This window comes from Taurulus bubalis, assembly GCF_910589615.1.
Source record: "Taurulus bubalis genome assembly, chromosome: 20".
NCBI classification, from domain to species: domain Eukaryota; kingdom Metazoa; phylum Chordata; class Actinopteri; order Perciformes; family Cottidae; genus Taurulus; species Taurulus bubalis.
The window spans coordinates 114,773-127,500 of record NC_136608.1 but is presented as its reverse complement, the minus strand read 5'-3'; the positions used below and the strand labels follow the sequence as shown (position 1 = coordinate 127,500).

The following is a 12,728-nucleotide window of genomic DNA, read 5'->3' as shown; positions in this document are numbered from 1 at the left end:
ATCTCATGTTTAATCGATACGGAGAAATTGGAGCCAGCGGATCATTTCAAAAAGTCCAGCCGAGATCAGGCTGCTGTCGGCGGGCAGCAGAGCGCTGACGGCCCGGTGCTGCGGGGCTCACGGTCCCGCGAGCAGGACCTCAACCCGTCGGCGTATCTTTTTAAGTCGGCCGATTCTTGAGAAAGCGACCACAGATTTGATGCTTAAACAACTAACTTCTCGCATGAAAACATCCTAAAATTACATTTTGTGACTCAACAATTCAGAGAACGTCAGAGAACGGTATTCAGAGAACGTCAACTTTCAGTTATGAGTTTTCTCATCCCCCATTGTTCCCCGTTTGCTGGTCCGAAATGCATTCTGGGATATTGGCTCTCTCAAGTACGCTCAAGTCTGCTCTGATGCATCCAGTTCACCCAGTTCAGTCTGTTGTCGATGGAAACACCAGGTACCTGTACTCCTCCACTATGTCCACGTCCTCTCCCAGAACACTCAGAGGACTCAGAGCTGTCGTCTTCCTCCTGAAGTCGACCACCATCTCTCTGGTCTTGGCCACGTTCAGAAGCAGGTGATTCTCACCGGCCCACTCCACAAAGTCACTCACTACTGCCCTGTACTCCTCCTCCCGTCCATCCCTAATACACCCGACCACCGCAGAGTCATCAGAGAATTTCTGCAGATGGCATGACTCTGTGTTGTACTGGAAGTCAGTGGTGTACAGGGTGAACAGAAAGGGAGACAGAACAGTTCCCTGTGGGGCTCCAACATCCCTGACCACCGTCCCAGACAGCACATTCTGACAAACTGTGGTCTGCCTGTGAGGTAGTCAGTGATCCAGGAGATGGTGGACGAGTCTACCCCCACCACCTGCAGCTTCTCACCCAGTAGCAGTGGTTGGATGGTGTTGAATGCACTGGAGAAGTCAAAGAAAGTGACTCTCACAGAGACACCGGTACCATCCAGGTGCAACACCTTTCATCACATTGATGTGAGGGCAACTGATCGGTAGTCATTGAGTGTAATGTCTTATGACCTTGGCTGGAACTAAAAAGCCTATTGTAGGATTATTTGAGGTTGATGTTTTCCTGGCGGAAACTGTACACTGGTCTAGAGCCAAATATGCAAGATGTAATACCATAAACTGTCAAACAGATAAATGCAATTTGATGATTTACCAAATGTAGACTAAGAGGAAAAAAACAGATCTGCTTTTGACTGCAGGAACCACACTGTGTCTCAACACTAGTCATGTTCACTTGATGTTAAATAAAATATACTTATTACAAGTAACATCAGTCTTACTGGTTACAAGTGCGGCCATAAAGAAAACCATTTATGGAATATTTTGTCAACAAATATTTAGCTGGTGTAGAGGAGTTAGGTGTGAGATTGTGTTGTTTCTGCCAGAAGAGAAGATAGAAACATGCTTATCTTACACATTTTTAGTCCAGAAATGTTGGCATTTAATGTATCCTGTCGTTGGAGACATGTATAATGTAAAAATAATTCGCAATACCATCCGACCTGTGACAGTTACATTAATTAGATCAAATGAAGGAAGAAGCCAATTTATAAATTTGTTCTTGAATACTGCTACATTAAAAGCTGGCACTGTAAGCGCAATGGAGGAAAGTCAACTAAACATAGAGATGGTTAATGCATTTCTATATTAAAATATTTTCCAGTATGAGCACTTTTCAGAGAGTGAAATGAAACCTAGTCAGCTTAAAGCATTTCTGCAGACAAAACCATGGTATGCTGTCAGAAGCACAGAAGAAAGAAAAGAAAGTGTAGCAGACTTACGGAGGGAGTGCCACTCATCCTGCTTTATGGTCTTGGAGATGTTGAAGGAGAAGTTTTTGGTTAACGTAGCCGAGGAGTAGTGATACTTGATGTTGGAACATCTTGCAATGGAACCTGCAGAGAACAAAAATTACGTTTTTGAATAGAAAAATAACAGATGTCTCATAGGTCAGTACATGCGATCCCCTCTGGAGACACACAGTGCTGGAATACATGTCAAGTTAAGAGAACATTTTCCCACATTGTTTAATTGGAGACGCTATGTCTGAAGTTACTCAGACACTTGTTGTAAATCACTCTTCTTTCCTAAAACAATAGAAATATGTATGTATGTTGTATGAGACGCTGTTGTGTCAACACTTTCAACATACATTCGCAATACCTACTCTGACAGTGGCTGTCAGAAAAAGGATGTTCTTCAAAAGTTATTAACTAATCAACCAAGGGAGTCCTTCACTGTATAATTATGCATGTCTCTGAGTCCCTTGGCTTTGTGATGTGTGTGGTATTTTCAGATGAAATGGTTGACAATGGTTGACAAAATGATAGTCAAAAAGATATCTGAACTAATGGATGCTTAGCTGTAGAAATACTGAACCACAGCGGTGAAAACATCTTAGAAACCTCTTCACACTTTTAGAAAACATGTCCTAATCTTATAAAAAGCCAGAAAATGTTGTGAACAAAAGAGAGCATTTAGCGTCTGATTAAAAATGTACAGGTTTCATTTGATTTGATTGCCGGCGTAATACCAGAATGACATTCCGGCAATAAGGACACGTTTCCTCAACCTTGGCTGATTTACCACTATTGCTGCTTTTTAAATGTTTTGGAAGTCCCAGATATCCCAGAAACTAAATGCCGTTGTGTCTGGGTTTTGCATTCACGATAGCAAGCCACACGTCGGCTGGTTTACTACTGCAGTATGGACCCAAAATAAATCATTTTGATTTAATTGAAATAAACGGATAAAAAGGATGACAAAATAACTTTATAATGATGCAGTTTTGTAAAAAGCTTGGATGGATCTAGGAGCTAGGCATTGCTAACAGGGATATTCACATCGCTAACCCTTGTGTTTGTGTCTCGCCTAAGTACACATAACATGGAGGGTAGCCGGGGATTGGACCACCGATTTTTGAAGGAAGGACGACTCGATCCCAGACTGTCAAAAAATTACAATCGGTGTGTAAAAGCCCTTTGAGTGGTCTCACTCTGCAGTTTAAGAGTATGCCGTGTGTGAAGGCCTATCTGCATGTATTCATGTATCTGCTGAGGAGATCCTGGTGAGAAGAGGCATCTTTATGGAGCTTGACACCTCAGATGCTGCCTCAACTAATTATTCAGAGAGAAATGGATGTCTTTCAAATGTCAAAGCCATTATTTTGGCCTGCTGAGCATCAACCACTTTTCAGGGCCATTTCCTCTCTGAGGCTGCATGAATCAAAACGGCCTGTTATGTGCGTGCTACACATCGGCTTGCATGAAGCCATAATGTCTGTGTCTGTACTGAATATTATGTGTTCTTTCGCAACGGATATATATTTGTTCAGGCAATTTAACATCCTGTTGGTATTGGTGTTATTGGAATATACCACTTGTTTGCCATGCCATACCATTGCCATGCTTTTAGAAATACTGAGGCTACATGTTTAACTACTGTGGAGGTTAAGAACTAACCTCCACAGACCATGTTGAAGATGCCAGAAAAAAAACTACTTCAATTAATGTTTTCTTTTTACCACACGTTTCATGTTTTTCATGCACTTTAATGGCCACTGTATAGGATTTCTGGGGATCTATCAGCAGAAATGTAATATGATATTCAACACTAGGTCTTTATTAGTGTATAATACTTGAAACACAGAATCATTATGTATTTGTTAGCTTAGATTGAGCACTTCATGTTTATCTCAAACATTCCTGCTTGGTGTGAACATTCCTCCTGTTCATACTGGATCTTCATAATTTGCTTCGAATGAATAAGATGGGGTGCACAAATGCATTCCAGTTAACATGAGGCTTTATCAAATAATAATCTTTCAGTTACAGTATTGTTTTGGTACAGAGTCCCATGTACGAAGGAAAACACCCCAAAAATGTGTTCCTGTTGCCATGAAATCTCAATGGGAAAGGACAGCTACCTTTGAAACCAGTTTGCTGCCTCTACACATAGTATTTTCTATCTATTTATTTAACCTTGATTCAGCCCTCACCATGGAGCCCTTGGTAATACTTTTAATGTAGTTACCATTGTGTATTGTATGTTTATATAAATGTGTTCATATATTAGCATAAACTCTAAACTAGCATATTTTGCACATGGAAACCTTTCACAAAAAGTAAGCAATCAAGTTTTCTACTATTCAGTACGGAATGTTACCATGATGTGAGGATAGTCACTGCAATTACATTTCTACGTTTTCTACATTTCTACAAAACACATTTTCAGCTTTTGTGTACTGACTGTTACCTCCAACCATTGATCAATTGCAACTTATTTGACAGTGATGTTTGAGGAAATAATATTGTATATTGCGGTGTTGCACCATCCAATTCTCTGTTCTGTTAAAAAAGAAGGAACTCCACTCGCTTTCCTCTCCATGTCCTCTTTACCATGTCTAGCCAACACTGACAGCAGACAGTGCAGGACCAACACATCCCTGCATTGCCTTTACACCATCTACATTAGTTGAGGATTAGATAACATTCTTTTAAGTGAAAAACATTTGTGAGCGCCAAGGGCCATCCTCAGATGGAAGCCCATGCTTAATCCTTCAGCATCTTAGGCCTTTTTCTTGACTTTACATAATTTCTTAAATTCACCTTTTAAAGGCGATATATACTCATGTGTTACATCAACAATTGCAGAACAATCTCAGCTCTCTATATAATGACGCACCATTGTCCCAAGGCACAAGTGTAAAGTGATAATACAACCTTAATTGAAGTTTGATTTTGGAAATTCTTCATATCTCTTGTGAAAACATAACTTTACTCATGTGGACGAACTGTTTTGATGCTTGAAATTGGTTTACCAAAGGTCTTAGGTTCACAAAAGCAGTGGAATATATGAATACAATGGTAGAGAGATGTAAATAAATGCCTAATACCAAACTTTGTATGATCGTTTTTTGAGTAGAAGTGTTGTCTGTCACTACTTTCATCAAAATGAGAGAGGGACTGAGATAAAATGGGAGGTATAACTTCATACTACAGACCCAGCGTCATGGGGTGTGTGCACATGAAACATTTATCTTACAACAGTTTTTGTTTTCAAACAAAAATATTTACTATATATTTTAGTACTATATTAGTAGTATTAGTATATGTACTATAAAAAAACTAACTATTTACAATGTTTACACAATGTGCATGTTTCAGTTTCGTTTTTACAAGAACAGTTTTTAGAACAAGAACAATATGTACTCTGTATGTATGTGTGTACTATGTACTCTGTATGTGGGTGTGTACTATGTACTCTGTATGTATGTGTGTACTATGTACTCTGTATTTATGTGTGTACTATGAACTCTGTATGTATGTGTGTACTATGTACTCTGTATTTATGTGTGTACTATGAACTCTGTATGTATGTGTGTACTATGTACTCTGTATGTATGTGTGTACTATGTACTCTGTATGTATGTGTGTACTATGTACTCTGTATGTATGTGTGTACTATGTACTCTTGACCAGCGCATGGTTGTGTGTCGCGTCGCGCAGAGTAAAGCCTAGTTTATGGTTCTCCGCCGTCGTTGAGCATTCAAAGTTCTGCGTTGCTCTGCAGTTAACCGCCATGCCGCCAGGGGGTGTGTCTGTGTGGCTGTGTGGCTTCAGGGGTTATAGCCGAATTCCGGTCACAGTAAACAATGGCGACCAAGTTGGAGCGGCTGCATTAAAGTTGGAGCTCATCAATATTGAAGAGCAAATGCTTATATTGCAAATGCGACAGAGAAGACGTTTGTGGAGGTGGTGTAGGAAGACAGAACGGAAAAGGCAACTGCCGGAAATTACGTTCTGAGCGGACCAATCACAGCGCTTACGGTCCGCGTCAACGCGACGCGTAGTTAGGATTTTTTGGAGGTGCGCGTCAGGCTACGGCGTAGGGGTCTGCGTCGACGGCGTAGCTACGGCGTAAGGCAAGGCAAGTTTATTTGTATAGCACATTTCAACAACAAGGCGATTCAAAGTGCTTCACATAAAACCATTAAAAGCATCAAAACATAATGCAGATTTAAAAATAGTTAAGAAAACATTAAAACAGTCAAAAAGCAAAATAAAAGTAGAAAAAGCAAAATAAAAAATAAAAGTTGAATAAAAGTTGCAGTGCAGTTTAAGAAATAAAATGCAGTAGTGAGATGCAGTAACTGAATCTGGTTCAGTTAAAGGCAGCAGCAAACAGAAAAGTCTTCAATGTGGACTTAAAGGAGCTGAGGGTCTCAGCAGACCTGCAGCTTTTAGGACCTTGTTCCAGATGTGTGGAGCAGAAAAGCTGAACGCTGCTTCTCCATGTTTTAGTTCTGACTCTTGGAACAGAAAGTAGACTCGTCCCAGACGACCTGAGGGTCAGGATGGTTCATGAGGTAGCAGCAGATCTCAAACATACTTAGGCCCTAAACCATTCAGTGCTTTATGAACCAGCAGCAGGATTTTAAAGTCAATTCTTTGTTTGACAGGGAGCCAGAGCAAAGACCTCAGAACTGGAGTGATGTGATCCACTTTCCTGGTCTTAGTGAGGACTCCAGCTGCAGCGTTCTGAATCAGCTGCAGCTTCCTGATTGACTTTTTACAGAGGCCTGTGAACACACCGTTACAGTAGTCAAGTCTACTGAAGATAAATGACCTGTGAACACACCGTTACAGTAGTCAAGTCTACTGAAGATAAATGACCTGTGAACACACCGTTACAGTAGTCTAGTCTCCTGAAGATAAATGACCTGTGAACACACCGTTACAGTAGTCAAGTCTACTGAAGATAAATGACCTGTGAACACACCGTTACAGTAGTCAAGTCTACTGAAGATAAATGACCTGTGAACACACCGTTACAGTAGTCAAGTCTACTGAAGATAAATGACCTGTGAACACACCGTTACAGTAGTCAAGTCTACTGAAGATAAATGACCTGTGAACACACCGTTACAGTAGTCAAGTCTCCTGAAGATAAATGACCTGTGAACACACCGTTACAGTAGTCAAGTCTACTGAAGATAAATGACCTGTGAACACACCGTTACAGTAGTCAAGTCTACTGAAGATAAATGACCTGTGAACACACCGTTACAGTAGTCAAGTCTACTGAAGATAAATGACCTGTGAACACACCGTTACAGTAGTCTAGTCTACTGAAGATAAATGACCTGTGAACACACCGTTACAGTAGTCTACTGAAGATAAATGACCTGTGAACACACCGTTACAGTAGTCAAGTCTACTGAAGATAAATGACCTGTGAACACACCGTTACAGTAGTCAAGTCTACTGAAGATAAATGACCTGTGAACACACCGTTACAGTAGTCAAGTCTACTGAAGATAAATGACCTGTGAACACACCGTTACAGTAGTCAAGTCTACTGAAGATAAATGACCTGTGAACACACCGTTACAGTAGTCAAGTCTACTGAAGATAAATGACCTGTGAACACACCGTTACAGTAGTCAAGTCTACTGAAGATAAATGACCTGTGAACACACCGTTACAGTAGTCTAGTCTACTGAAGATAAATGACCTGTGAACACACCGTTACAGTAGTCTACTGAAGATAAATGACCTGTGAACACACCGTTACAGTAGTCAAGTCTACTGAAGATAAATGACCTGTGAACACACCGTTACAGTAGTCAAGTCTACTGAAGATAAATGACCTGTGAACACACCGTTACAGTAGTCAAGTCTACTGAAGATAAATGCATGGACAAGTTTCTCCAGATCCTGTTGAGACATAAGTCCTCTAACCCTTGACATATTCTTCAGGTGATAGTAGGCTGATTTTGTAATGGTCTTGATATGGCTGTTCAGGTTGAGGTCTGAATCCATAACTACACCTAGATTTCTAGCTTGGTTTGAGGTTTTTAGTGATTGAAGCTGAGCGCTGACTTTCAATCGTTCGTCCTTGGGACCAAAAACAATTACTTCTGTTTTATCTTTATTTAATTGAAGAAAATTCTGGCACATCCAGTTATTGATTTCTTCAATGCATTTAGCCAGCCCTTGTATGGGACTATAGTCCCCTGGTGATATAGTTATGTAGAGTTGTGTGTCATCTGCATAATTATGATAACACACATTGTTGTTTTTCATAAAAAAATTAAGAAAAAAAATGTTGACGGCGTAGGTACGCCGTCGACCTGGCGGAGAACCACAAACTAGACTAAAACTGAACAGCTGAGCGTGTTGTTCTGCAGTACACTGCAAGAAAACACTGGTTTTCAGGTGGGTAGTGTGTTGTCTAGCTGAAAACCAGTGTCTTTTTGCAGCTCCATCCTTCACCGTGAAGGATGGAGCTGCAAAAAGACACTGGTTTTCAGCTGAAAATGAATCGCGGAAAGCCGCCGCTGATCCCGCCCTGGCTTAAAGAGTGGGATTTAAATGTTTCTTCTTTGTCACACTAAAATAAATCACCTCAGTCACTGACTCGCCTCATCCACTGTGTGTGCCTCTCTGTGACATCAGATACACATAGCGTCCATTACAATTATGCAAACTAGGCGAGGACCTGATGAATTAACTTCTAGTGACTTTCAGAACAGCCAACAGCTACTTTCCTGACATCGTCTCCCTTCAGGTATTATTTGCTCCATCAGTACGTTTGCTGCAGAACTGATCCGCATCCTTTAGTAAATACGACCATAGTTCACAAAATGACCATCATGCTGTATTGAAGAAGACTTGAAACTATTATAATTAGAATGATTACTAAAGTAATAAATCAGGTGAGAAGTACGGACATTTTTTCATAGATTTCTATACAACCAGACATCATTTTGCAACCAGAGGATTCACCCCCTGCTGGCCATTAGAAGAATGCATGTTAAGGGGTAACGCCACGCCTGTGGAAACTTTGGCTCTATAGCCATGCTGTAGTTGACATGCGCCTTAGCTAACGTGCACCTCCTCAAAAATGTATGTGCACATGGAGATACCATGCAAGAACTGTGATGGGTCATTTTTTGATGCCAGCAGATATGGTTGAGAGAGTGAACACCAAAATAAAGCAAAGTATATGTATCTATTATCTTCTCCTTTTCAGTAACACACAGCAATCTAGCAAAGATTTCTCAGGATGCTTTGTTGTCTAACCTTCAAAGAAACACTCATCTCGATCCCCTCTTGCCTCGCTGCCTCAATCTGCCTGAATATCATCTGTCAAATGGTCACAGCACGTTGTGATGACAACACAAACCAGGGTGTTTCGTCATTTTTAGAAGGCAGATGATGATGATGCTCTCATCCAGCTCCTCCGTTGTTAATCTGTGGTTGGAAATTAATTATGAGCTGCACAAAGCTAAGATAACTGCCTTTCACTTAACATCCAGCCTGGATGCTCCACGTGCACAGTAATGATCCTTTTATGGGACATAATTCTAGTATTGTCCTGCAGTCCAGAGCAGTAAAAAGGCCTTTCTTGTGAGGGAGGCAGCTGTGGCCACAGAGTTCCCTTCATCTGCTCTCCCTCCTCACAGGCAGCCAGTCTTTGGGCAGGCAGAAAAAGGATCTGATTGATGCTGGCTCTTCCCACAGACCCACAGCAATGTCTTGACTTGATAAACGTTTGATTAAAGGGGCCAGAGGAAGACGAGGCTGGAGAGGTGCCACTGGAGACAGAGCTGCCTTTTAAAGAATAGAAATGTCCATTGACGTAAAATCATAACACGGTTTATATCCTAAATGGTTCTGGAAGTCTCAGCAGCGCTTCAGACACTGTCTGTACTGCACTTTGGCTCAGTGGTGAGCAGGGTCAACTTCAGTGAGAGGATCAGCGGTTCAATCACCGGCTCCGCTAGCCGATGATGTGTTGACCCCAAATGTCTCCCGTAGCTGTGCCACGGTGTATGAACGTGTGTGTGAATGTTAGCTACTACTGATGGGCAGGTGGCACCTTAGCTCCTCCCATCAGTGTGTGAATGGGTGAATGATGACATGTAGTGTGAAAGAAGAGCTTTGAGTAGTCTGAAGACTAGAAAAGGTCTCTACAAGTACAGGTCCATTTACCATTACTGTGTGCTAATGTACTGTTGGGGCGTGTTGGTCGGGATGGTAATAACAAATGCCACCGAGCCAGGGGGGCTCGCTCACAGGCTTGACACTAAGAGCATGCCCATGTAACATGGTCATGCTCTTAGTGTCAAGACAAAGCAAAGACAAGCTTGACATCCACTAAGAGCACGCCCATGTTAACAAAGCAAGGAGAAGCTTGACTTACATCACACACAGAGGAAGAGAGAGACTTAACTTCCTGCTCAAGTAGACATTACGTCACTATATTGCAAATACTTGTGTGCTGCTGTATTAATGCTCTTAATATTTTGTATAGAACCTACAAACAATGTGACTAAATTGTCATTCAATATCACTGATGAAAATAGGTGACTAGCATGGAATTTAAAAACAAAGCTATGAAATGGATATTACTCAACATTCATTCACAAAGAAAGAAGAGATTGTTTCAAACACTCATGTAATCCAGATCTCGTTGTCATTGGATGGCTTTACATTTGTCTTCCTGCAAGCTCAAATCATAAGACCAGTGAATGTGCACACCAGCAGCGCACTGCCAACAAATGCCCCCAGTTCTCCCTTCACTCCTCGCCAGATCGCCAGATCGTCAGTTCTCGCGCATGGAACTACTGCTAGAGCCTACCTTAATTTCCAGCAATTGCTTGCTTGTGACTCTGTCCTGTGCTTCGTCCAACCTCAGGCTCTCCGCCCCGCTCGGGATCCCCTGGCGGCTGCCTTGCCGACCCGATCAGCCACCAGCCTGCCTCGGGATTCTCCCTGACCTTCCCAGTCTGCGTTCTGTGCCCACAGCCTGTCCTGCCCGCATACGATGCCTAACTCAGATCCTCATCCTAACCATTTCAGTCCCTGGTTCTGTACCAATAAATCACTGTGAACTACTCCTGCTCCGTTTGTGTTTTGCGCTTGGGTCCAGCTCTCCGCAACTAGAATCTGAGTTTTTATCACGGCCGCTAGCACCGGCGTACAAAAATGTTGGAGGGCTCTGAAAAACAGATGCTAGGTCCAGTACTTTATCCCTAGAAACACTTACTCCCCTCATTGGGAACAATTGAAAAAAAGAGTCTGGTGCTCCAAAAAAAACACTGTGGACACTCAGCCTATTATACAGCCAATTCTATTTGTGATAGTGTACTGACCCCAAGTCCATATTCTGAGTTTCTATCTCAATTTTCTGAGTTTCTATCAAGTTTAGTCCTTAAAACTGATAAGGTTATTATTTCAGGTGATTTTAATATTCATGTGGATGTCGATAATGATAGCCTTAGTGGTGCATTTATCTCATTATTATATTTGATTGGCTTCTGTCAGAGTACAGAAATGTACTCACTGCTTTAACCACACCCTCAAGTCTTTCAAGATTCAAGATGTTTTTACTGTCATATGCACAGATAACAGAGTTATTCTATACAATGAAATGCATATTTTGCTGGGTCCTCCTAACACACAGAATTAGAATAAACTTAAGGAAAAAAATGAATAAAAATAAGGCATAAAATATGACAGTATTGCACAACAAATATAAATAATAATATATTAATAATTTAATAATTAATATATATATATTAATACATATATAATAATAATATTAAATATAATAATAATGAATATAATAATAATAATGACCTCCTGGTTACTCTGGTGGAGTAAATGTCCTGAAGTGAGTTTAAAGGTAATACTTTAAAAGTATTACCTTTAATTAGTGCCTCTCTACTGGATATTATCAATGGGTCTTTACTAACGGGTCATGTACCACAGTCTTTTAAAGTAGCTGTAATTAAACCTCTTCTTAAGAAGCCCACTCTGGATCCAGAGGTGTTGGCTAACTACAGACCTATCTCTAACCTTCCCTTCCTCTCTAAGATACTGGAGAAGGTAGTCGCAAACCAGTTGTGTGACTTTTTACACAACAATAGTTTATTTGAGAAGGGTTAGTCAGGATTTAGAAAGCATCATAGCACAGAGACACTAGTGACAATTACTAATGACCTTCTAGTTGCATGAGATAGGGAACTTGTCTCTGCACTGGTCTTGTTAGACCTTAGTGCTGATAAAGGACTTGTCTCTGTTCTTGTCTTGTTAGACCTTAGTGCTGATGAAGGATTTGTCTCTGTTCTTGTCTTGTTAGACCTTAGTGCTGATAAAGGACTTGTCTCTGTTCTTGTCTTGTTAGACCTTAGTGCTGATAAAGGACTTGTCTCTGTTCTTGTCTTGTTAGACCTTAGTGCTGATAAAGGACTTGTCTCTGTTCTTGTCTTGTTAGACCTTAGTGCTGATAAAGGACTTGTCTCTGGTCTGGTCTTGTTAGACCTTAGTGCTGATAAAGGACTTGTCTCTGTTCTTGTCTTGTTAGACCTTAGTGCTGATAAAGGACTTGTCTCTGTTCTGGTCTTGTTAGACCTTAGTGCTGATAAAGGACTTGTCTCTGTTCTGGTCTTGTTAGACCTTAGTGCTGATAAAGGACTTGTCTCTGTTCTTGTCTTGTTAGACCTTAGTGCTGATAAAGGACTTGTCTCTGTTCTTGTCTTGTTTGACCTTAGTGCAGTATTCGACTCCATTGTCCATGACATCTTATTACAGAGACTAGACCAGTCGATTGGTATTAAAGGTACAGCACTAAGAAGTCCTATTTATCAGATCGATCTCAGTTTGTATTTGTAAACGATGAGGCCTTGATGACCACC

The 12,728-nt window shown here is 41.0% G+C and overlaps 1 protein-coding gene across 1 annotated transcript in view; it reads right to left on the bottom strand.

The window, feature by feature from the left end:
- tmem178bb (transmembrane protein 178Bb) overlaps positions 1-12,728 on the bottom strand; it is a gene marked incomplete at both ends in the record, with an annotated part of 56,203 nt that overhangs the window by 30,236 nt on the left and 13,239 nt on the right. Inside the window, one exon of the mRNA XM_079236458.1 lies at positions 1,804-1,917. Within this exon, the coding sequence (XP_079092584.1) occupies positions 1,804-1,917 (114 nt within the window). The remainder of the gene's footprint in view (positions 1-1,803; positions 1,918-12,728) is intronic.